The sequence below is a fragment of the Platalea leucorodia genome (genome assembly GCF_965183815.1).
Source record: "Platalea leucorodia genome assembly, chromosome: 4".
NCBI classification, from domain to species: Eukaryota; Metazoa; Chordata; class Aves; order Pelecaniformes; family Threskiornithidae; genus Platalea; species Platalea leucorodia.
Window position 1 is genome coordinate 44,754,711 of NC_138826.1, and position 26,941 is coordinate 44,781,651.

A 26,941-nucleotide genomic window follows, 5' to 3' on the forward strand; every position below is an offset into this window, starting at 1 on the left:
GTATTTAAAAAATATTAGTTAAAACTACCCTACAAACCTTTTGAGGCTTTTCTGCACAACTCTGCCTGTATGTGTTTAGTCTATTTCAACCACCTCTCCAGAGGATAAGGCCTTCAAGGCTTCTTCCTTCACTTCTTTTTTTGGAACAAATTCCAAAAATATTCCATTATTTTAACATGCATAAGTCCAGTCATGGCCTATACTATGTTTCCTGGTCATCTTAGCTTTCCTGGTATGTTTTGTACATGAGCCACATTCAAAAGTCCTTGGATTACTGACAAGCTATATGAAATCCAGCTGTTTTGCTGGGTATTGACTAACTCCATTGCACTCCACAGGATTGCTTATGCCATGCACAATAAGAGTTACTGTATTTTTCTGTGTGATATTAAACCAAGAATGGTTTTGATATAGTACGCAAGCCACTGTTGCTAAAAGTCAGTGATGGCAGCTCAGGCTAGCTTGCTACATACTCATATGAGATTCTTGGGAATGAGTTCTGCAGGGAAGAACTGTAAGAAAAAGAGGAATGAAATAAGCTTCCAAGGGCAAAACTGGGGGGGGGCGGGAACAAACCCACAAAGGGAAATACAGCATCCTGCACAGAAATAATTTCCACAGGGGATGGAATTTGAGATAAAATTATTATAATCCAAAACAATTTACAATAAGAAAACCAAGACAGCACCCATTAACATTTAGAAAAAAATTACTGGATAGCAAGCTCTAAGCCACAAAAGACTCGACCATTGTCATGAACATTGCCAAACTAGCAATTTTAAGTTTCGCATATGAATTATCAGTTTTACACACTGAGTAGAAACGTACTAATGGCCCAAAGGGTTGGTTAGAAAAGGCTCCACCGAATCAGTATACATGTGGGATAACCCAGAAAGAGATACAGGAATATCTCAATTCCTACAGCAGTTCAAATGTGGCAGGCTTCATCCAAACGCTCAAAGCATATTAGAAGACAGTACAGCTACTAATGTTGCTTGAAATGTACGAATCGACTACATATGGAGTTGTTTTAATTGTATTCAGATTCACAGTTGCATTTAAACAAAATCAGATGTACAGTCAAGTCCTGCTCTTGCATCACAGCATTAATTCTTAATTTTAAGGTAGGCTACCAGAGGGCAGATGTGGTAAGACCAGTCAGTCCTGCCATACGACTGACTGCAGCAACTATAGATAGGGAAATGAGGGCCAACACTGCAGCCTGTGGGACAGGGCTGAGTTTTGTCACATTGCTGCCTGTTTCTTAGAAACCATGCTGGCATCCTTTATGAACCTGTGTGAAGTAAAGGCACCCATAACCCCGTAACAAGGATTTTTTTTGACATTCATTTTGTCTGACATGTGAGAAACTTCCCCTGCCTCAGTGAGAGCGACCGCTGCAGTGAAGCATGACTGATCCCTGTTACTAGAACACCATCTCGGAGCAGCTCTGACAGCAAGGGCTGCTCCAGCAAAGACAAATAAAGAGCAAAATATGCAGGGCGATGGCAGCAGGGGAAAGTAAACCAGATCTAAAGTACTGCTGAAAAATTGGAAATAAGCTTGCAAGGTGAATGAGCTTGTAACTTCTGAGCTACGGCTATTAACATGCTTTGTGTGAAGCTATGCTGAGACGGGAACAGAAGAGCAACGCCTCTAATGTAAAACACAAAGCTACAGAAGTAAAATGCGTCTTGCAGAAATGGATGACATTGGGGGCTGTTTAAAAACAGGGCAAGAAGAAAACCCAGGCCATCTCCTCCTTTTGTCACAGGTAGAAAGACCTGGTAAAGAATTCTATATCTATGACACTAACTGATGTGAAAAAAACTACCACTTTTATGTGTCTTGGAGAGTTTGATGGGGGGAGTGTGTGTTTGTGAATTATTGCTATTTCTAGATGGTGCAGCACCTGCTATAAATAAAACCACAAGCTGTAGGAGGCAGCATAAACAAATGCACTCTCACATCCTCAGGACTAAACCACAGCCCTCACCGAAAAGCAGTTCTGTGACCGCAGAAGAGCAAGTAAGAGCACTGCAGTATCTCTCTTCTGTGTGTTTAAATGGGAATCCTTTGCTCCATGCCCACTATAGCAGGAAAAAGATTTATGGAGGCCTAGAGAGTTCAAAAAGACTCTTAAAAAGCTAATGGCTCATCTGTGGTTTCAGGAAATTCCAAGTATGGTGAAGCCAAACCGCACCATGAATATTCAGGATCCGTGCATCCTGTCTGTTGTCACTTTTTGGACCATAACCTTTTTTTTCTCTCTGCCTGCACTGGACAGAACTTCCTCACCCTTGGGAGAGCTGTTGGTGCTAATTCAGTCTCTCACTGAAAAGATGATCAAATGGCTGCAGAAGGCAGGTAACAGAGAGAAAAGTTTATCCGTAATGAAAGACATGCTACATCTACACTTGAGAAGGACAACGAAACAATCCACTCTTTTCCAGTCTCCAACCCTATATAAGCAGGTGCGTTCAATGCTAGTCAAATAAAGACTCAGATGCGTACGATTTACATGCTGTGGTGCTAAACTGCTCCTTCCTTGTCCTGTCAGAAGCGAGGCCAGGCAAAATCATACTCACATGAGCAGCAGAGTGAGGCGAAAGAGCTGTTGCTGACCCCAACGCTCGCTCCCTCTCAGCAGGCCTGACCTGCTCAGGCACAGGGTCTCACCGTCATGGTAGCACTGCTCCAAGTTTCAGTACTAAATTAGAGGGTCTGTGTTGCCTCCCACTGTACAGTGTACAGTATCTCTGTAGAGGAGGTGCCGAGAGGTGGGAGACAGTCTGCAGAATAAAGCAGTGGTATATGGGATGGTAAATGCATACAAATTCTAGTTCATGTAACACAGCTACTTCTTACTGTCCTGCTAAAACACCAAATAGAATGTGCTTACCCACTTTTTGTTTTTTCCAAAAATGATTTTACACGATTTTTAATTTATCATTACATGACCACGGTAAGGGCTTGGGCCCTGGCTTCAAATACATGGGAGACAGCAATGCAACAGCTGTGTTGGTTCTCTGCATTTATTCCAGATGGAGGAATTCTTCTCTCATGGTCTAGAAAAACTTCCAGACTTACACCCCAAAGCTAGGGCATCACCATGTGGAAAGTAAAAAGCTTTGATGGCAAACTGTCAGATAGAATCATAGAATCATTAAGGTTGGAAAAGACCCTTAAGATCATTGAGTCCAACTGCTAACCCAGCACTGCCAAGTCCATCACTAAACCCTGTCCCTAAGCACCACGTCCACCCGTCTTTTAAATACCTCCAGGCATGGGGACTCAGCCACTTCCCTGGGCAGCCTGTTCCAGTGCCTGGTTACCCTTTTGGTGAAGAAGTTTTTCCTAATATCCAACCTAAACCTCCCCTGGCGCAGCTTGAGGCCGTTTCCTCTCGTCCTATCACTTGTTACTAGGGAGAAGAGACCGACCCCCACCTCGCTACAGCCTCCTTTCAGGGAGTTGCAGAGAGCAATAAGGTCTCCCCTCAGCCTCCTCTTCTCCAGACTAAACAGCCCCAGCTCCCTCAGCTGTTCCTCATAAGACTTGTGCTCCAGACCCTTCACCAACTTTGTTGCCTTTCTCTGGACACGCTCCAGCTCCAAATAGAAGTATTACAAATCGGAGAGGGAAAGTCCAGGTGCAAAGTCCATTCTGCCAGTTCTGCAGGAGTTGTGGCTCCTCTGCTTCACACTAAGCCAGCGGCGACTAATTGAATTATGTAAATGACCCTGCCATCTTGGAGAAAATCTCAACATAATAATAAAAAGTAAACATTTTTCATGGGAACAAGATATTCCAATTAAACAAATAAAACAAAGTCTTGCATTGAAAATCCATGCTTCTCTACAAAACAACAATGAAAAATTTTCACTAAGCCCTCAGTGGTTTCACTATGGAGGAATTTATGCATGCGTCTACACTGATCCTAAAAATTTAGACCCGTGCATGAATGGAGACTGCTGTGTGAAAAAGATTTCTATATAGACTACTTTAATTAGCATGAACTGTAGTTAAACTAGGATAGCTCCACACGTATAATTCCTTTTATGTCACTATAAAACTTAATCTGATTTAGATCCAGTCACGTCCAAACCTGTGTAAGCTAACCTGGGGAAAAAGGCAGTCAAACCAGAATAAGAATGCTCACATTGAGAATCAAGCCACTTTATTGAAAGGAAATTAAATTTAGATCTTATCATATAGCAGGAAAGTATCTTTCTGTGGACAAATTCATAAGCAGGGTCTTGGCACAGATTTGCTCTCAGGGGAAACTAAAGCAGATCTTTTGTTAGAGGCTGTGAGGTGCTCAGCATCCTGAATTCCCACGGATTCCCTTGATCACAGCTTTGATAACAGAAACAAAGTATGAGGATTCGTGTAAACTAGAACATTGCTTTCTGTGATGTAACAAGATAGGGAGCTTTGAGAACAGTGATGCATTTGTCACATTTATCTCTCCGTTTAACAAAGCTCCCTATGAACCACTGTGCATTATTCATCAGGTCTGCCGCAGCACTATGGGTGCTGTTCACAGTTCAGAGATTGTATTACAGATCTAAAACACGCCCACCTTTCACTGGTAAGACCTTTCAGCATATCCCATTCTTGGGTGGGAGGTTTGAAACAAGCAAATGTTTTTTTAATGAATAGTTTATTCACCAAAAAAATAACATCAGTTGACTGGTAACTGTAAATTTGACCTACATTTGCCAGGTAGCTTTGAACCTGTTTTCAAATGAGGGAGAGAGAAGAGGATGTTATTATACATACCTGCTTTGGCATTTTGAAAAGAAGATGTTTCAATTCTTCAAGCTAGATTTCCACCAACAGTGGTTATGGACATTAAGGTGGCCATCAGCCAACACCGTAAGAAAAGCTGGAAAGCTAACTAAGCACACTTTAATGGAGTTTGCAATGTTCTGGTATATAGTGGTGATACATGTGCTGTATGAACTAACATTACTTTTATTTCTGGATGGAAACAGAGTTTCTTACAAAGCGTAAGTGATATAGGAAAAACAACCATTCCATTCATGTTATTTTGCATTTAAAAGAGAAAACTTCTTAACATTGTCTTTGGAAGAAGAGCAATGAATTTTGATGGAAACCAGAATCTAAGCTCCTTTTTACAGCTGTATATGTTTAATACCTAAAGTGACGGCTGAAGACTTCCTTCAGGGTAAATATTCCCCTTTAGAAGAGCCATCATTTAGCTTTTTTCACAACACTGATTTTCAGCCTTGCATCCTAACACACCTAATTTTGGCGTCGTAGGATGCTGCGGGCCTGCAACTTGTTCTGAAATTGTTAGGGATTCAACTACATGAAAGACTGAAACCTAGTGAATATAAGTGACTGCAATTAGCCTTTTGTGGGCCAGTATGCCCTTCAATTTCAAGCACATACAAGAGTCATGCTAATTGGAGGGATATTGAGTGAATATTTAATCCACTTTTCACACAGAACAGTAAAAATATTCCTTTAATGTGCATTTATACTTTTTTTTTTTTAACAAGAACCTTTATTGCTAAAAGTGCCAAAATAATTAAAGGAAAATATGTAAGGCACTGTCACCGGGGGTTGCGGCGAGTTCACCACACGTTGTCTCTGCTGCTCCTTCCTCCTCGCACTCTTCTCCTGCTCCAGCGTGGGGTCCCTCCCATGGCAGACAGTTCTCCACGAACTTCTCCAACATGGGTCTTTCCCACTGGCTGCAGTTCTTCACAAACTGCTCCAGCATGGGTCCCTTCCATGGGGTCACAAGTCCTGCCAGCAAACCTGCTCCAGCGTGGGCTCCTCTCTCTATGGGGCCACAGGTGCTGCCAGGAGCCTGCTCCAGCGCGGGCTTCCCACGGGGTTGCAGCCTCCTTCGGGCATCCCTCTGCTCTGGTGTGGGGTCCTCCACGGGCTGCAGGTGGAGATCTGCTCTACCGTTAACCTCCATGGGCTGCAGGGGGACAGCCTGCCTCACCATGGTCTTCACCACAGGCTGCAGGGGAATCTCTGCTCCGGTGCCTGGAGGACCTCCTCCTCCTCCTTCTTCACTGACTTTGGTGTTTTCAGGGCTGTTTCTCTCACATATTCTCACTCCTTTCTTCCAGCTGCTGTTGTGCAGTATTTTTTACCCTTTTTTAAATGTTATCACAGAAGTGCTACCAACATTGCTGATGGGCTCAGCTTTGGCCAGTGGTGGGTCCATCTTGGAGCCGGCTGGCATTGGCTCTATCGGACATGGGGGAAGCTTCTGGAATCTTCTCACAGAAGCCATCCCTGTAGCCCCCGCCACTACCAAAACCTTGCCACGTAAACCCAATACACTCCTTTAACTCAAGTTTCTCATTACATTTTCTACAGCTTCCCAAACCCACTTTGCTTCCAAATCACCACTGGCAGAGTGATATCACCAGATTGATTTAATAATAATAATGATTGTTTGTCATTGCAGGTGTGGAGGAGAGATCTGATATACATAACATGTTTGAAAAACAAAGGGATCCCTCCCAACATACACACCTCATTCTGAGCTTGCAAAGTGTCTAGAAAGGGCAAACTCAGAGACTTCTCCTTTACCAACCTGTAAAAGGGTCCTTCAGAATATAGTGTATTCACTCACAAGACTGTGCACATCAACACCAGCAACATTAGCATAGAGTTCAGGCACCACTAGCTCAGGCACCTGTAGTACTGCATGGTCATTGCTGGTCTTCATAGCTGTTTGTAGGGACCGGATCAGCTCTGCTGGAGAAGGCCGGTTAGCTGCATCCCACTGCCAGCAGGACTTCATGATGCTGTACCTGTAAGATGGAGAGGGGAGGCGCTGGGAATGAAAAGCACCAACACAAAGTTTTACTACAGTCAAGTCATCACATATTTAAAATGTCTAGAGACCTCCTCTTTTTCTGCTTCATACAAAGTTCTTTCAATAACCCTTTGAAATTCGTAACCACATAATAATGTGTGGGGACAAAGGCATGCAGTTGTTTGCAAGGATGTCAACTGTGAGTATAGGAAAAGGGAAAAAGATTGTTTGGTATTCCCTTTTGAAACAGCAACTGAGATTTCTTATAGAAGAAAAAGCCTCTGAATATTAAAAGAAATTATGTCTTCACAAGAGGGAATCTAATGCCTTAGATCTTCCCTGTGGATGCTTTGTTCATTTCAGGGAGAATCCCACAACTTAGAGGAGAAAGATTACTCCAGAATAGTCCTGCACCTTGCAGGGAAGCAGTGGAGCAACAAAATGCAAGGGCAGACACCGAAACAGAAACAACAGCAGTTTTCAAAAGCAGGAAAGAGAATTTTTGGCAATCAAGGTTTCATGCAGCAGAATCCAGTAAGGAGATGTGGCACCAGACATGTGACAACAAGTCTCCTCAGCTAACAGGTTACTGTTTTGTATAGTCTAGACTTGGAGATCTTCTTTAAGATCTAGTTTTGTATGGCTCACTTCCATTTAGCTCTGCAGATCTCAAGTCCAGCTCTCCATAAAGCAAGTGGCTTACATGGCTTGCTGGCAGCTTGCAGGCTGCTTCATAATGTTCTGTCTCTGCAGGTATGATAATATGTCAGAAGGTGGCACCTCAGGATATGGTGGAGCACCTGGAAGGGCAAAAGGAATTAAGGTAATGGTTGCAGATATCAGCTTCTGTATAAGAATGCCTTCCTTCCCTACCAAAATCCATTTTTTTCCTACCACAATTCACACGGACAGAAAGTCTAAAAGGAATTGTCAAGACTCTGCAAGTTGGAAAAAACAGGGTGCTTATTTAAATGGTCCTAATTTACATTCTGAAATTCGAGATTTGGGGTTTTGTTAATTTGCTGCTTCCTTACATATTTTTTTGTTATCATTAAATCTTCTTACCTAATGTAATCATTTCATACAGTAGAATTCCAAATGACCATCTGCAAGAAAAGAAAACAAAGCAATGCTAACTTTCCATTCTAGCTAGCTAGCTTAAGTACATGCAAGTGACTAGGCATGACCTGCAGAAATGAGAAGTTATGAGCTATGAAGTGGAACATTATGCTGAGAATAGATATGCCTTACTGTGAACTTCAGGACACGACATGACACGTACAGGAGTGAAAGAGACAGGCCTGACAGACAGATGAACTTTTAGTCCAAGAATTAAATCATACATGTCTGCCTTGATGCTGGGGGGTTTCTTCAGGAGCTGCTCTGGAGCCTGCCACTTGACTGGCACAACCCGTGTGACTGAGTTGGCACCATATGTGTGAGTTTCATAGGCCAGACCCAAACCACAGAGTTTAGCAGTGAAGTTGTGATGAAGGAGAATATTCCTGGCAGCAATGTCACCGTGAATCAACTTCTTCTGTTCAAGGTAAGCCTGGAAAGTTGGAAAAGAAAGAGACCATGATCACTGAACCTGAAAGGAGGTTGTAGCGACATGGGGGTTGGTCTCTTCTCCCTAGTAATAAGTGATAGGACGAGAGGAAATGGCCTCAAGCTGCGCCAGGGGAGGTTTAGGTTGGATATTAGGAAAAAATTCTTCACCGAAAGGGTGGTCAGGCATTGGAACAGGCTGCCCAGGGAAGTGGTTGAGTCCCCATCCCTGGAGGTATTTAAAAGAAAGGTAGACGTGGTGCTCGAGGACATGGTTTAGTGGTGGGCTTGGCAGTGCTAGGTTAATGGTTGGACTCAATGATCTTAAGGGTCTTTTCCAACCTTAATAATTCTGATTCTATGATTCTCTATGATTCTAAAAGGAATTTTAATTGGTATACATTTTCACTTAGTTTATACCTGTCTTCCACGCTGTGGAAGAGAGGTGTATGTTCACCAGAACAATGCAAGCATATTTGGCTCAGTTTTAACAAAGCACATCTGCAGTGCTTAGGCCAAGAAGACTTAGGCCACCATGCAGACTTGTGTTGCAACCAAGTGAGAAAGGAAAAATGCAGCGAATATGAGCAAACTTACCAGAGCTGCTGCAACTTGCTGACCAACTTTATATACTTGCCTCTCAGTGAGGTCATAGGGGATATCATACATTGTCATTACATCCTAGAAAAAAAAGAGCAGAGCTTGGATCAAACAAATGACTTAGCTGTAGGGTACTGGGGAATGTTTCCTCGTAATCTAATAAAATGGGTACTATCTAATCTTATGCTCTGCCAGCTAATTTCACAATTAGTCATAAACTGACTGAAATATAAGGGTGCGTGGATGGGTGATGTGGATGGATGGATGGATGGATGGTTGGATGATGTGCTGGGTAAGACAAGTATGCTAGAGACAACTGGTGGGTAAATTGAAGGGTGAAGAAATGAATAGGTTAGACAGAAATGGGCAGAATGACAGTGGCGAATGACAATCCATATAGATGAACGGAAGATCTATTATAAATTAGAAAGATGAGTAGAAAAGCACATTTATAACATACGAATGGTTATCTGGTATGAGACTAGCAGTCCATCTCCCTTACTACCCTGCCTGTAACAGTGACCCAGGGTAGATACCCAGATGAGAGAAAGAGAATAAGGTAAGCACACAATGCTCTTCCTGTGTAGTTTTTCAGCCCCCAACTATTTTCAGCTTAAGGGCTTCCTGAGATGGTTATGGTTTCAACATGTTCAGTAACCTTTGAAAGGTTATGTTCCATCAATGTATTCACTCTTGCCTTGAACCCATGTAAAGTTTCAAAATCCACAGCAGCCAGTGGCAAGGAATTCCATTAGACAACTCCCCACTTCATGAAGAACCACCTCCATTTGTCCGTTTTGAACATGGCACTTACTAGATTATTTGCTATCACCTTGCCCTTCTGCTTAACAAGACAGCGAGCAATCTCTCTGTATTTAGTGTTCCAGATGTAGGAGAATGATGGATTTATATAGTGATATGGCAGAGTTTTGTTTCTATGCCTTTCTTAATAATGCCTAATATATGGTTTCTTTTTTGGCTTGAGTTAACATTTTCATCAGACTGTGTATTTTCATACAATCAGTCCCATGATTTCAGTCCTTATCAGCAATGGGCAGATATGAGGCCGTCATTACATATGTGAAGCTAGGATTGCTTTTCGACATTGGGCATCATTTCATTTTTAACTATACCGAATTTCATCTGTTCTTTATAATGGCCAGTCTCTCCATCTTGGAAGATCCTTCTGCAGTTCCTCAAAGTCAGCCCTTGCCTTTACTGGCTGGTATCACTGGCAACCTTCATCACCTCACTATCATCCCATTTTCTAGGTTATTGATACATGCGAAGAACAGCACCCGGTCCTAGCATATATACCAGCAGAACTTCATGGGTGACCTGCCTCCGTGCAAGTACCAATCTTTCACTTTTATGCTCTGTTTCCTGTCTTTTAATCAATTAGTTGTCATTCAATGACCTTCTCCCTGGTGGTGTAATGGCTCTGTTTTCTTAAAAGCATTTGGAGTGGGACATTATTTAAAACTTTTCAGAAATTCAGGTAGCTGTATGAACTCTGACTCCAATGGTCTGCAAAGCAGGACTTTGCTTTACAAAAGTATGTCAACTTCTCCAAACTATATCATATCAATCGAGATATCCACTAATTCTATTCCAGTTTAGACTTGTGTAGAACTTCTTTGGGGGACAAAAATAGTTTAGGCTGATATAGATGGATGCATGGAGAGATGAAAAGAATCATCTATGACTTATGGACTATGACTTATGGATAGATATGTACCTAAGGAACTTAAGAAGATATTCTAACATCATTTCTTTTGACTCACCTTCCGACATGTCCATAGAAATGTCAACAGGTCACCAAGAGACGCATCTTCCATGATCATATAAAGTGGGAGCTTGTCTACACAGCATCCAATCAATTCAACCAGGTTCTCATGACGGCCAAGACTTTGATGGAATTTAATCCTTCCCAGGAAATCCTTTACTTCCTGAGGACTAGCCAGGTCTGAAAGAACAAAAAGAAAAAACACACACAAAAAACCAACCAACCAACCAACCAAAACAAATGGAGGCAGCAGGTGAGTCGCTTTTAAAATCAACATAAATGGCAATCTTCTTTAGTCTGACCAAGACACTCCTACCAAAACACCACTCTGACTAGCTAACATGATACTGAACACAGCTTGTTCTTGCCCAGTAATGACTGCGAAGTTCTGCCCAGCATCATGTCTTTGATAGAGAAATCTGTACCGAAGTGGATCCTGGATGTGTGCCTTACCTTGTAAGGCTTTCAATACTACAGTCTTAGTCTCCCCGGGGTTCCCAGTTTCCAATTGTGCTCTGTAGATGCTCCCATAGCGGCCATGTTTTAACAACTGCAAGGTGCCTGGTGAGAGTTTCTCTCGCGGTATCTCCAGTTCTTTCAGAGCCAAGGATGCAGAATTTAGCAGGCTTTCCACAGACGTCTCACTCAGCTGGATATAGTGGTCCTCTGTTGAGCTGGATTCCTGTCGATTCTTGTCATTCACTGACAAAAACAAATACACATTATGCATAAAAGCAGACAGATGAACTCTTGTAGTAGGTGGCAATGCCCATCCTTCTATCCTCTTTGATTTTTGCTCCATACTGTTTTGGAAATTAGGACAAAGTAAGGAACTGTTATTGTATCTTACTTATCCTGGCCCTTGAAGAGGTAAAGGAATTTACCTCCCACTCTATTTGATGGAAAGGCAGAATGAGTCTGGAGATCTCTACTATATTTAACTATGCAAACTTTCTAGATAAGACGCATTTGTACTTGATTCCCATGTGCTGAAGCAATGACCACTTTCTTTTATCACCAGCTACCAGTTGTTATGAAAGTAACATGTACAGGGGGTTCCCACAAAGGCCCTATCTTTGTTCTTAATTATTTCCCTTTATATAGGCTGAAGAGGCTTTTTCCTCTACAATCCCAAAATCAGTTCAGAACTGGATTTTCATTTCCATACAGTAACATGTATTTGCAGTACCAACAAACCTTTCCCTACCCCCTCACCAGTCCCTGTTCTATTTCCTGTTGTCCCCATAGGAAGTGGGAGACAGCAGCTCGAAATTAAATTTCTTAAGTGACAGTATAGAAAATGGATTAACTAGGTGTGATCTACATCAAAACGATTGTCATTCATAATTACCCCGGTGAAACTCTCCTTGCAGTAGCATCTAGACGTGCTTTTTTTTGCAGCTCTCAAGTGATGTCACCACTGTATGTTAATCAGCCTATATGGTATGTTGCTTTAGGTTTTCTCAGATCCATCTATACTACAGATTCCACTATTACTACTGCAAGTGGGGTAAACCAGGGTTCCCAGTTTTTCTAATGTTCACTGGACTGCTGAATACCACTCAGGCTCTTTGTAAGTGCTACTATCTAACAGCTCAAGCAATGGGGAAATGGGATTGACTTCTGACCACTGAAACCAACACTCTTTCCTCTGCTCGAAACACATTTTTTTACCTTGGAGTCCAGATGATGATGATTGCTCCTGCTTTGCTCGCAAGCCTCGACAGTGGAGCCAAAGGATCACAGTTAGCATGATGACAAAAAAACCCACAAGGAAAACTGGGACAACAATCACTTCAGTCTGATGTTCACGCACAACTATCAGCAGAAAAAGAAAATGGGAAGCCAAGGAATAAGCAGCACTGCCTGATGCACATTGGTTCTGTATAAAAAAGTAGCAATAACCCATTTCAGTAACTTTCAGCCCCAAAAGCATGTGTATCTATCCTCTGCTCCTTGGAATAGCAACTCAACACTGTTAGTGCTGCCACCCTATTTTTCAAAGGTGCTGAGTATCTAAACTGCATGAAATCACTGGGACTCCTGCACCTATGGTCACTTATTTAGATGCCTTAATACAGAGGCTAGGAATTGTAGCCATGTGTAAGTATCATCCACCAGTGAAACAGAGCAAGCTCTGGCAGAGGGATAGTAGGGAGATGGGAAGGGCTGGATATTACTGTGCCATCACAAATACACGTGCAATTACAGGTTCATCTCCTTCCATTAAAATTATAGGGAGCATTTTAAAGAAAACTGGGCATGGTCACCTGGTTTGGATTTGACCGGAAGACATTTCAATTAACAAGGATGTTGCAGGTAACTAAATCTCTTAGGTGCCCAGATTTGGAGGTGATGCTATTTTTGTGTAGGGTGAGACCACATTTCAGTTCCCAAAGATGACAGAAAGTCATGAAATCAAAACCTCACAAGACTGGCCCTTAGGGAGGCAGCAGGGAATCTTTAATGACTACATTATGTTATGTCTCAAAGAAGAAATACTCTAAAATGGCTAAAATTATGTGAGATGAATCCCACCACAAAGGCTGCATGCCCTTAAAAGTTTCTACCCTGAGACACAAAGCAAGGAGAGGTCAGTCAAGTCCTTCTGTGTGGGCTGGGATGCAGGTGGAAGAGAGGAAAGGGCTTGGCCCACTTTTTAGCAAAGCTGGTCTTCCTGCTCAGCATGTGAAAGCTTACTACTTAAAGGAATCTGTGAATCTTACCACATAGCTTGTCATTGCTGTTGCATTCCAGTAGCATGCGTGTTAATCTTTTTACATCCCCTGCCATGTTCAGTTACAAGCAAGTGGGTCTCCGACCTCTGTCTCCTGCACAGACACAGAGAACATTAATGAAATTTATCAGGAGAAAGCATGATTTATGAAGCAACAAGTGATCTGACTATGGAGCTTTCTACCCCTTCTGATCAGTGGTTTTGTGAAGAAGCAGCACTGGGATTTCGAGGCTTAGAGAATGATACAGGATATCCACTATCAAATCCTATGAATGGTAGACCGCATGACCAGAGAGAAGTTAAGATTAAGCTTGTTCTACAGTGCTTCACAAGCAATTGGGTAGGCATATGCACAAAAAAAATCATAGTCATTAACTTTTAATTATATTTAAAGAATAGCTAATACACTTAGATGCCAGAATGGCTCAGCCTTTTATCTTCTGGTCCATAACAACTGAACAGATCAGCAGCATGCGTACGAAATGTCTGTCATTCTTGACTGACTACAGCCCCTGCCACAAGTCGTATTGTTGGTCCACAAAGACAACGGCAAAACCAGTCTTGTCATTAGGCCTCTCTGGTACCGCCTCCTTAACAATGCCAGGTCTATAACTGATCTGAATCACAACATCTGGAACACTTCTGCATTTGTAGTTGAAAATCCGGAGCCTGTGCAAGCATGCACCTTTCCAGCTGTAATGTCAACTATCAATAGCTTAATCCCTTAGCATGTGCAATCACACACTGACAAACCCTTCTGATTGTGTGCGTGCATTTGTCAGGCGTACAACCCCACTGAGACAGGGCTGCATTCACCCGTGTATGCCACTGCCTTTGAGCTGCGCCAGGACTGTGGGTCAGCTGCAGGCCTCCCGAAACACAGCCCTGATGTAGAATTTCAGCTGTTCTGCATTACAGATTACTGAGGACTGAAGTCATGAGATAGGAACAGGCTCTGTGGTGCTGCACTGATTTACATAAGCAGAGGACCTGGACTACTATTTCTAAATAGCAAAAATCAACGTGGTGAATAGCGATGACTGACAGAAAAGCAAGGCAGGTACATTTAGCCACTGTTTCTTATAAACATTGCCAAAAATTTAAGACTTAACAGCTTCACAAACAGTATCATCTAGAACGTTTTACAGGCATTGGGACTTTTATCCTGGAAGTATTTACTTTATTTTCAGCTGTGCGTTCAAGGCAATTAACCACAATGGCAAATGTTAATAATAATATATGGCATTCTTATTGATACTAATATGGTTTTAAGGAAGTTGGTGATGGATGAAACATTAAACAGAGTTTGTTCTCATGCTTAAAATTAAGGGGTGAAATTATGCTTTATCATTTGCACAACAGAGGCAACAGAAAGAGGAAAATGGAATATATCTGCACTTTAAGATATCACAAAAAGTCTGTTTCATTTTTTATTTCCTTTGATTCTTAATGTGTTAGCAAATTCACCTGTTTTCAGGGTGTGGCTACAACATGAGTCCAATTGAAGGAGCAACAGGACAACAGTAACACCAAGCTTTTCAGGTACACTCTGAAAACAAGCACACTAACTCAACCTACCTTGGCTATAACACATACACACACTTACACACAAATACACAGGTATCACCAGAAGAGGAACAGTTCTAGCTTCTTTCACTCTCAGATACACACAGATATGAAAGACACATATGAACAGACATGACGGCATCACAGGAAAATAGACTTTAGGACCATTAGCCAGCAATCACGTTGTATAATCTGTGTCATAAACAGTCCAAGCTCTGCCTTGGCACTAGCTAATGACTTTGCTTTGTACAGATGCTCACTAGAAACGCACACTTACTTTTAAACGATGTACATGCACAGGCACATATAAGCACATGCATACCAACTTGTACTTACACAGAAAGATGCTCATAAAGTCACAAAGATCAATGGAAAAAAGCTTTGATGCAGCAACCATGTCTACACTGGTCCCCTGTCCGTAAAAAAGATTCCTTCCCACTCCCTTATGCACCTTCCATCAGTGATGCCAGTGGGTGGCATCCAAGTTTTCTAACCACACTCAGGGCAGAACTATGGGATCCAGAAATAAAAACACTGGCAGCCACAGGTGCTTTATTTGCACCGGCACTCCCATTTGCTGCTGTTGCTTATGGAACCGCACAGGTGTTACCACTGGAAAAGTTTGATTAGACAAGTCCATTGACACTCTACGCATCTATCCTCTTGCAAAACTCAGGAAGTAGGAAAAGAAGTTGCACTTAATAAGAAAATTCTGAAATGCCTTTCAGTGCTACTTTCCAGGCTGAGACCAAATGAATTCTCATACTTAACTCTTTCTGCAGCTTACTGGTCTAAAATTAACATTACTGCAGTTCCTACATTTCCATCCTCACAAAAAGAGCGATAACTCAGAAATCCACAGATCTCACGTTACACACTTAACAAATATTTTTTGCGGCGTACCAGTAGGGGACACATGGAGACTATGTGGAATTAACATTTTCAAGGTACAGGTGCATACTCACCACACAGCAGAAAGCATATTGGCAGTGCTCAAATACTTATTATGTGAAGACAGTTTTCCAGTGTCGAGCCAGGATAAGGGGGACAAAAATAGCTTAGGAGGTTCAAAACCTGTATCTCACTGGAATTCTGATTTTCCTTGTCTGTGTGGTACGTTGTACCAAGACCAATGCTGTCTAGATCATGAGCACAGGAGAACATATCCTGTATTACTTTAATTTATAATTTCCATTGGACAGTTTGTGCAATTGCAAGTAAATGTCAGCTTAGTTACTCCACTGTTTTTTTATTACTTTTTTACATGCACTGAAATCCACTCACTGGAATTCATTTCTTTTTATTGTTTACTTTCAAAAACATATTTGCTTCAACAGTCTGCTCTCCTTGCCTGGGCCTATCTAATCTTTCAGATTATTCTGATTTCCTCCTCCTTCAGTTGAAACTCATTATTTTTGTTGCTTACACAAAACCGGGAACTTTCCTTTTTCTCTTGGACATGCGTCTTTTTTCATCAGGTCCTCTATCATGCAGCACATCCGCGTGACTTAAAACCTTATTTAAGAAAACTAGTTGGCAGTGCAATACAAAAATCAAACACGATAGGTACTGACCACAGTACTGGGCCACTCTTCCTTCAGAACGCCAAGGCTCAAGGTAAGGATGGTATGTTTCCGCTCAGTTTCAGATTCCAAAGCCTTCCTGAAAGACACCTTCCCTTTGGTAACAGTGACCACAAAGCAAATGAACTTTTCTAGAACAAATCACATCAACACAAGGGACTGAATGGGAGCCACAAGGGGCTGTGAAGGTCTCAACTACACAGTTCCAAGCAGACTGCAACAACAATGGCAGTCAAGCCTTTCTTTGACTAATACCTGAATCCAAAGCCCCATGTCCAACCTAAATATACAGTGAAGACCATGGCATCTAGAAATAGCAGAAGCAGCTGCCCTTACACAAAGAGAGATACATAGCAAAACCTTAGCAGAAGCTAACCTACAGTCAACAGCATTTGCAAACTGCTACTACCAGACTACTTGGCGAACTGCGCAAGGCGCAGCAGTTTCACAGCATGGTGACAGTGCCAGGTTAATTAGCCCCCGTATCTGCCCTACACAGACACTTACGGCTCCTCTGTGCACATCTGCCAACAGGACGAACACTGGGGAAAAAGGTGGGGTTTTGTTTTCAGCCATGTTTGTTTGCCAAGTTGATCTGCTGCCCTGGCAATTTAGGCAAAGCACAGAGGGCAACACAGGGACAGGTGTAGGTAGGGAAAAGATGGCAGATGTTGGGGCTGTTTAAACTAGTTCAGGAAGCCCCAGTACTGAATGTGGTTTTGTGAACGCAGCTGAGCTGAATTAAGTGCTCACCAATGCCAAAAGAAGGGAGTATCTCTTCTCTCTCTGCTCTCTTCCACTCCTTGTTTCACTCCCAGCTGTGCAACTGACCACATGGTAAACTGATTCAAGTCACTAAGCCAGCAGGAAAAATTAACTTTTCTTTTGCCAGGGTAATTTCCTGCAATTTTAGTGAGCGATATTAGTTCACCAAGCAATTCATCAAATGCTATCGCAGGCTCGAGGAAGTGGCGGGAGCATGCATCCAGAAGCAGGAACAGGGAAAACGGATCTCCTGCTGCCCAGTGTGGTGAATGGCTAATTTGCCTAAAGCCATATTGTGAAACCATTCCCTGTGTCAGCACAGATCCACAGGCACTGTGTGCCAGCATGAGCCCTACTATGATTTTTCCATTCCCCTGTCATTCATTCCCACATGCATACTGTCCCATTAGTGCCAGCACAAGCATTCACATGGCAATGTGGTAAACTGGATCTGGAAGGTGATCTGCCCTAAAATAATCAATCCTCTCTCGCATTTTATGGACTTAAATTTCTCATTGGGTTCAATTTATGCTATTTAAAGCACGAGGACATAAGAGTCAAGACGCCTGAGTGACAGACATTGCAGTGAAGACTGAAAAGAAAGAGAAATAATAAAGTCTTACATACCCATGGAATATATGGGGGCAGACAGCTTGAGAATTGCATGCACAGAAACTGCCTGCTGCTTGCTCCTGCCATGTTCAGGAAAATAAGATGTTGTACATATTCACGGTAAATACACAGTTTTGCCAGTGAATATGTCTGACTTGGGAACTAACATCAGTTCCCATCATCAGTGCAAACGTGTAAATCCTTGAGCACTGATTACCTATTCTGTCTAAAGAAACAGCTGATTAAATTAAATATCATAAAAATAAGATTCATTTGGATTTTCATTAGACCTTTTAAACTGTGCTATGAGCTGATATGGAAGTTAATGTAGTTATTTCTCCAGACTTCCTGGCCTGCATTAACTGCACACCACTTTATTATAAAAATATTCTTACAGGTGTTTTTCATGCACTAATTGTGAGGACCAACTGTAATATGACTATAGGCAGGTAAAGAACAGCTGAGTAACTCACTTCAGTCCAGCATACTGCCTGACCGATAAGAGACAAAATAAATCCTTTAACCATGATGCCTTCTATTTAATTTCTTACAGCGGCAGAACCATACTCTCAAGCTTTTCCAGTCACCATTTCTGCACTGCTTTTATTATTTTCCTACTCTTTTACATGACCTTTGAACACGGCCACCAGTCAAGGCTTAGGCAACCATGACGCACAAGCGCACTGCCCTGGCCGTGCAGCTGAAAGGGAGGGGAGCAATCAGGGAATTGCAGGAACCAAAATGGCAGTGAAACCACGATGTGTGGGCTCAGGACAGCTAAGCAGCTGTGGACATTGCATGTGAAAGAAGAGGGAGAAGAAAAGCACCATGAAAAAGCAAACAGTGAAACAGAGATTTCTTCCCCTGTAATGTCCACTGTTTTACTAAAAGCAGCATCCAAAACAAATAAAAAACAAGTCCCACAGGTTTCAAGCCTAACAACTTGATGCCATGACAACATATTTCTGCAAAACGCTATGTATTTGTTAGACTACATATCCTGTCTCTCCTGCCTTCAGAAGACCTTAGTGACGATTTCCAGCACCCTGGCAGATCATGACATCTTTGCAAGGTTTCCCTGGCCTATCGAGCCATCTCACCTCTCACCATCCAGCACCCATGGGCTACAAAGCAGCATCTCCAACCGTGTACAATGGGAAATTCTGACTGGTCAACCCAGGTTATAACATACCAGAGCCACCTCACTTCTGTCCTGAACAAGGATTACTGATAATATCCTGCAGCTTGCTGTACTGGCTGTAATAATGTCTCAGCTATAAAGATTTGGTACTCTAACTCACTTTTGCAACAGCTGGTAACCGTAACACCCTATAAGAAAACAAAGCGTTTCAAAAAATCACGTACAGTGACTCAAGATTTTCTCTTAGTCCACAATTAGAAGCAGTACCTGAACATCAAACCTAGGCTAGCTGCTTACTGAAACATATTAAAGGAGTAAAAGAAAATTAGGCTGACCACTTCTGAAGAGCTAGACCACGGAGAAAACAGCAAATAATGAGGTCCATGCTGCTATTTCAGCAGGTGAATTACTTAGAGCAAACTTGGCTCCTTCTCAAGGGAGCAGAAAAAATAGGCAAAGTCAGCAGTCACTACTGCATTGAGAAATATGAGTCAGGAGGACTCTGCACTGCTGTGCTATTATGCTAACAAAGTTAGTCCAAACTGGCACCATATCAGTGGAGATATGCAAGTTCTTACGGTGCTAAGTTTTGCTTAAACTTAGATCATCTTGCAAAAATTAATTTGTTTGTGCAGTGTGAGGAAGTCTGAGTACAGAAATGTGAAACGGTAGAGAAACTGAATGGTGATTAAGACAAAAATATTTTTTTCTAATGCAGACATGGCTTACGATAGTTTCTGAAAAACTAACATATATCTTGATCACACTCCCCCTGAATTAAGGCCACAAAAGTTATTCCTCACAGGTAATCTGCAAAATAAAAGTTAAAATAATTTTAAAAAAAAGTGAGGAATACATTGACCTGAAGCCCTCAGTGAGCAGGCTGTTCAGAATATGAAAAGTCTAGAGGCCAAACTCAACACCACACTCTTACCTATGACTTCCTTTTGTGTAAAAATCACACACTACGTTTGAAAATGCCGGCCATTCTGTCTCTTTCTTACTAACTGAACTCTGGTTTTGGTGGTAGCTGCCAGTACTAAGCCTCTATTAAACCCTAGCACAAACTCGATACAGATATTCTGAAAAACTGTGACAGGACATAAGAAGAATGAAGGAGTTTTTCAAAGGACCATGCATACATGTAGCTCTTGTTGTAAAAAACACTGTGATACAAATAATGCATGATATTACATTGCTGCATAATGGCTTAAGAAATGGAACGTGAATCTGCTTTCATAAACGCACAGCCACAAGGAAACTGAGCTGAAGCTGTGTACACAACTTTAGCTTCAGTTTCCCAACTTCTCGATGTTTCTTGGTGCATTTAACATAGATTTTGTTTGTAATTCAATCAGTAGCTCATGCACACACATACACAGATACATGCAAACAGGTAAACACATAGAAAAATCTAGGTATCTGCACCACACTGGATTACTTAGCTTCCTGCATTGTTTCAGTGAACTGAGACTAATTTTATATGAAACTTATTTCCTTTGTTATTTTCATTCTGTTTAAAATGTGCCTAGAAGTTATTTCATTTAAATCAACCTGTGTGTAAAGAACATACTTCTTTTTTTTTCTCAAACCCCAATACCATTATGATCACAGAAATTTATTACTGTAAGTAACTTCAATACAAGCAGTCAGTACATGCACAGATGTACATACACACATACACAGACATATAGACTTTAAGGTACAGCTAAATCCTACTTCAGGTCACATTTATGTTAATAAAAGTAATTTTAAAAAATTAAACATTCATTAGCTAATCTTCCAACAATGTTTTCTCTCACTTACCTGAATTACACCACTTCTCTCGCCCTGTGGTCTTTTCCTGAAGCTCGCCTGCTGCTGGTTCCCAGTTTGTCTCAGGCCACTCCTGATAACGCTGATGGTTACCTCATGTGGTTATAGTTCTTATGACTCAGTTCCTTCTCAATGATTTTCCTACCCCAGGCCAGCGCAGCTTCAATTCTTTACTCCTCAAGGTCTTCTCAGCTGTCTCCCCAGGGAGATCGCGTGAGTGTCTGTCCAACACGTGAGCTGACAGGTAGGCACACACTTGTAAAACGGGTCTGCCTGGCTTCCATGCACCAGCTGCTCTCACCCGCGGATGACAGAGACGGGCAAAGCAAAGACTCCTCGGGCGGGGACCTGGAGCGTAATTTGAAAGGCAGGCAAACACAGATCAAGAGGGATAGGCTAACGTAACAAACAGAAATCATACACTTCAGATTACAGGTTCACATTTAGAAAAAACGGGGTCTTGGAACAGAAGATCCACACAAAGCCCCGAAGACTCCAGACACTGAAAGCGCTTTCTATCAGGAACACAAGCGGCAAATGAAGAAAGAGAGAAAAGATTAATAACACCAAAACATGCTGCAACAGGCAGCAGCAACGCAGGCTTTTTTCACGTTCCGCCTTGCTCATTCGTATCCCTCCTGCTCAGGCTGTCCATGCATCTGCCAGCATTTTCCAGTCCTGCCGTTAGCTCTCTCCTGCCCTCTCCTCCCAGCAGTCCAGCCTGGAGCTCCCACGCAGCCCTGGCAATGACCCTCACTTACAAACCCCCTTCAAAATCCATCCTGAGCTCCCCAACCAGACCAGATAATATTCTTGAACTTGCCCTGTGACCTCTTCCTGCCATGATGCCCTTGGGGTCACCGTTGCACTCTGCTGGTGCCCTCAGTCCTCATCAGCTGTGTGGCGTAACCTTCATTGCACCTCAGTTCCTCAGCATTTTAGTTCTGGTGACTTTCTTCCCACCCAGCCGGTGTATGTGAGTCCCAGCTGCTGACCTGCAGGCTCCCTCCGTTAGCTCAAAGATTGCCCTCTGCTCTCACTGAAAAATCTTGTGTTAAAGAGTTTCAGATTCCTGACTCCTGGTTATATGAGTCTGTACAAGATTATTTGCTTACCTACTTCGTACAAGTGAGAGGCAGTTGAAGTACAAGAGAAAACAACATGAGACCTGTTGTTGAGAGACAAAGTTCATTTCACAGTCAACAACATGACACAGGTGCCTTTGGGAAGATGTAGAAGATGATATGATCTTTGCCAACTGTTTGAGCAAAACTTACCTACTCCTGTCAACACTTTGGTGCTGCATGTATCATTTTGTTGTGGGAAAATTTTAGTTGTGGTAGAGGCAATAGCTTTAGATACTGAAACACAATAGTTCATTTATCCATAAAAGAGACTGCATATCAATATATTTGTACACCAGTACATCCTAAACTTCTCTCTGGGATTATTCTTCCAGCTGGCATTTACTGTGCATGTGTGCAAAATGGTGAAAACCAGAAGTGGTTTTCTTCATTGCTTGATCTCTCTACAGAGACTGGCAGAAGTTGGCAAAATAGTATTAGTGAAATAGCTCTGTGATGTGGACTTTCATCCCCTGAGAAACCAGGAGAGACATCTTCTAGACTGAAAATTTTCTTGCCTTAGAACGATCACCACAGCTGCAGAGTGTGGGCTCAGACTCTGGTTTCAGCTTTCCTCTTATTTTGGTACTAACTTGCATTGACTCTCTGCAGTATTTTCTCCATGAAGGAGCAGGGGATCTGTCCTATACCCCATTCCCTGTTAAAAAGCAGCTAAAATGCAAAGGACAGTTCCTCATTTAAATGAGCTCTTCACTGAAATGTGTTACTTTCCACAGGCACCTTCCCCAAGGGCAGCTGGGGGAACCTATTCAGATTCCTGTTTAAAAATATGATAATTGGCTATCTTCTTCCTTTTGCTCCTTCTTTCACAGTTTCTACAGCCCCCAACTGTAGAAGAGTGGGAAAGGCAAAGGGTTAATATTCAAGATATGCATATCCAAAAGCAGCAACCTCTGCTGCTTTTAATTTCCCCAGTCAGTCTTTCTGCTGTGCTCCCAGTCGGACTGGTTGGAGAAGGTATTTTAATGGTTTGGGCCTCAGAGTATATCATCTTCCTCACTGATCCACAAGCCCCTCCCCCTGTTTAGTTAAAGGACAGCAGTCATTTATTGTCATGTTTTGTCCTGTGAAAAACAAACTTCTGCTATAAGTCTTGTATTGTGTGCACATCCACAAAGAAAACACTGCCTGTTTAAATGCCTCTGTCCTTCTCCGTGTTTTTTCCTTAAGCAAGTATGATTAGGCACACTGAAAGGCAGCAGACCAGCAGTCTTACTAACAAAAACGTCCTCTTCATCTCCAAGACAGCTACAGCACACCTAGCAACCATCCAAACCACACAGCAGCTGCTTGGTGGCCTCAAGATGTATTTCTGGGACTAAGCAGCAATTCAATCACAAACCATTCAGTCGTTGTCCTGTGTGCTGAGACTGTTAACAACGGTGCTAATTTTGCAGTTCAACTTCCAGAAGGTAAGCATACCCCAAGTAATTGCTGCTGGACCAGAAAAAGCAAGCTTCAGATGAAAGGATCCCCTTCTTAAATGTTATTGTGGTATTGACTTTTTCTGCAGTAATTTAGAGGTGGTAAGGTCTCTGACTTACTTTCACATCCTAATGTAAGATTTAAAACTGTGGCTTAGAGCTGGTAGACTGTGACTGATCTCAGTATCTGTTCTTTTGTTTCTGCAAGCCAGCCATTCATCCCTGAATGGGGTAAGAATCAAAACAGATGATCTAGAAGTGAAAGAAAAATTCCCATCATTATCCCAAGTCTCTGTTCTGCCTCATGAGCTTTGCCTCTCAAGATGGCAGGTCTTCTGACTTGAGAACAATTCATTTGCCTATTTAATATTTAGATTTTTCTTGGAAATGGTCATTCTAGTGTGATTTTCAGTTCATCCCTGCAGTTTTTGTTATTTAAAATTTCCAAAGGAACAAAGGCTAGGAGGGTGTAACATTATATGAGAAGAAGTAAAGAAAAAAAAGAGCTTCTCCTTATAAAAATGAAATGACTGAAGGATTATGCATCAATCTTCTTCAGCCAGTTGAAGGTCCAGTAATTCGCTAGCACCTTCTCTATTCTGGGTTGGGCACATCTAATAATAGTCTTTTTCCCCCACTTTCCTGCCAAATTAGACCTCATCATCCCCAACTCTTTTCTTAAATCTAAATGGAAATTTCATTTGCACAGTTTCATGCAGTCACTGGCCTGGTCAGCCCTCGCTTCTCAAACCAGATGCTCAGGAAAGATCCTGAAGGTTGGTTAAATGCTGTTAAGTAGGCTACAGTACAGTTTTCCCCTTTGGTTTCTCTGGCAGATTTTCCAGGACCAGAAGCTGGGATTCACTCAACACAGCTGAAAAAACTAAGTTAAGGGCATAGTTGTCCTACGTTCCCTGTATAGTTCATACAAAGTCAAAAGAACTTCTGTAAAGCAATTCAAGTACTAAAATCCTCTCTCCCTACCCTGACATCACAGGTACAAGGGGTAACCTCGCTCCTGATTTTCAAGTTTTGGTCAAATGTCAGAAGTTAGATGCCATACATTTGGGCTAAATTCCATCGTCTTCCCCTTCTTCAAAGAAATAATTTCCCTGAGCAGGAGCTCTTCAGGCTCCCAAAATCAGTACTTATCTGCAGCGTAACTCGGTAGCTTGGCCACAGCCTCTCCCAGAATTCCAGGGCTGACAGATGAACTGTTAGACTAAGTTAGGTGCAGCACGTATCCCATGCATTCACTTCTGCTCTGTCTAGTTTTTAAGTGCTTTTGTCCTGAGCAACCAACAACCTGAGCACAATACATACACATATTCTTCTGTTACTTTTACCTTTTCTCTTTCAGTTTCTTATGTTCTTTTTGTTGAATATATAAATTTTCCTTTTAAGTTCCTGCTCTTTGCCACCACATTTTTATACTGTTCACATTTTCCAGTGAGAACCCAACAGCTCCTCTTGGAAAAACCTGTAAGTTGGTGAACAGACCTATAATGACCTAAACACCCAGTCTCAGGATGGAATAAATTGCAAGGCTTCACACATAAAGAAGCAGAGGAGCCAGCTATCCCCTGGAAAGGATGCCCATAAAGACCTTAGAAGAACTAGAAAGTACGTATCACCAAGAGCTGTAACACTGTTACACAAAAATGCATTTAAGAACTATTCCATTTAATAATATATTTTTTTACATTGGTATTTCACCCTCTAACACATTGCTGTGTCCTAATGATAGCAGAGAAGAATCACAAATAAGCCAAGATATGTTGAAACAAAACATGCTCTTGTCTGCCAGTGTCACTGGAAATGGATTCTAGCACATTTATTATTATGCGGTGGCTGCTAAGCTATTGGAATTACATGCATAACATGGTATTTGCTGCCCATGTTTCCACAGAGCCATGAAGCAGTATTAAAAAGCAACACTGCTAGACCAAAAATCAGCCGCCCAACCACAGACACACACATGTACAGCAGGAGGCAGCATCTGGGAGACAGCTTAAAGGCACAGAATTTATGGGCTGGGGTTACCTAAGAAATGACTGCACCACCTCAAACCAAGGGTCTGTCAGCCTCGTACTGTGCCTCAGACAGCTGCCAGTGAGAGCGCCTAGGGAAACGAAAGACTATAACAACATAAAATGATACTTCCCTTAATGCTTTCCCCAGCCTCCAGCAGCCTGTGGTTCAAGGGTTTATTTAAGCAAACATAACTTTCTCTTCCATATGCCTTGAAGGATTTTGCTCAACTGCTTTTGAACCCCTGCAAAACTTCAGCAACACAATGCTTTGTGATAAATTCTGCAGCATTAATATAACTTGGGTGAAAACTTCATTTTGTTTGTTTTGAAGACGGACTGCCATCTTCAAACCAGCTACTCAGTTGGCAGTGCAATGAGTGGTGATAGCAAGAGAAGAGTAAGTTTCATGCATGATGAGAATACTAATATACTCATTCATTTAAAAACAGGATTAAGTTTGTGTTTGTGTGGAAGGAAAAGGAAAACAAGAGAGAGCCCAAACCATTTAAGGTTTGGATATTGATCTGGAATGGGACACGATTTGGGGCGTGAGCAATTCAGAGAGGGTACTTGATTCTCACCCTGCTATATACCAGGTAATTGCTAGTATCAGCAGTATCAGCAAACTCTTGACAAACTTTGAGTCTTGTTGCTCAGTCATCAGAAAATTTCTAACCTTTCTTTGCTTACTCCTGCAAACACCTTCTCTGATTTTTTTTTTTTTTTTTTTTTACAAAGACAAAGATCAGAGAATCACAGCACACTTTGGGCTGGAAGGGACCTGCAAACATCACCCAGTCGAACCCCCGCCATGGGCAGGGACACCTTCCACCAGACCAGGTTGCTGAAGGCCCCGTCCAGCCTGGCCTTGAACACTGCCAGGGACGGGGCACCCACAGCCTCTCTGGGCAGCCTGTTCCAGTGACTCACCACCCTCATCGTAAAGAATTTCTTCCTTATATCTAATCTACATCTGCCCTCTTTCAGTTTAAAACCTTTGCCCCTTGTCCTGTCGCTACAGGCCCTGGCCTGAAGTCTCTCTCCGCCACGCAGGCGGGGAGATGAACCCCCACAGAAAAGCAGCAGAAGCACCACCCAACTTTCAAACTTTGGGCTCAAGACGTTAACTTTTGGGTTACTTTCAGGGCAACTCCCGCAAGGGCAGGCCATCTGGTGCCGGCAGCCGGGGCCGCCGCTTGGGGCGGGCAGAGAGGGAGGGTGAGGGGGGGCCCCGCACCGGGCGGAGGTAAGGGGGGCTGGGGGACAGCCGGAGGGGCCGGGGGCAGGGGGTTACCTCCTCTTGTCCGGCCTCCGGGGAAGGGCAACTACGGCACCGCGGCAGGCAGGGGACGAGGCGCTGCCCTGGAGGCCC

At 42.5% G+C, this 26,941-nt stretch overlaps 1 protein-coding gene across 2 annotated transcripts; it reads right to left on the reverse strand.

Moving 5' to 3' along the window:
* Positions 1 to 5,418: 5,418 nt before the first annotated feature.
* On the reverse strand, positions 5,419 to 26,941 carry STYK1 (serine/threonine/tyrosine kinase 1). Of its 2 annotated transcripts, XM_082311078.1 has the most exons (11): positions 26,864 to 26,941; positions 20,959 to 21,315; positions 13,475 to 13,579; positions 12,423 to 12,566; positions 11,202 to 11,450; positions 10,747 to 10,928; positions 8,960 to 9,043; positions 8,158 to 8,366; positions 7,880 to 7,920; positions 7,518 to 7,614; positions 5,419 to 6,809 (listed from the first exon to the last, which is right to left on the reverse strand). In XM_082311078.1, the coding sequence occupies exons 3-11, from the start codon at positions 13,539 to 13,541 to the stop codon at positions 6,605 to 6,607; spliced, it is 1,278 nt and encodes a 425-aa protein (XP_082167204.1). In that variant the 5' UTR covers positions 13,542 to 13,579; positions 20,959 to 21,315; positions 26,864 to 26,941; the 3' UTR covers positions 5,419 to 6,604. The 2 variants fall into 2 exon arrangements, with proteins under 2 accessions (XP_082167204.1, XP_082167205.1); XM_082311079.1 differs by lacking the exons at positions 20,959 to 21,315; positions 26,864 to 26,941 and adding an exon at positions 16,626 to 16,677.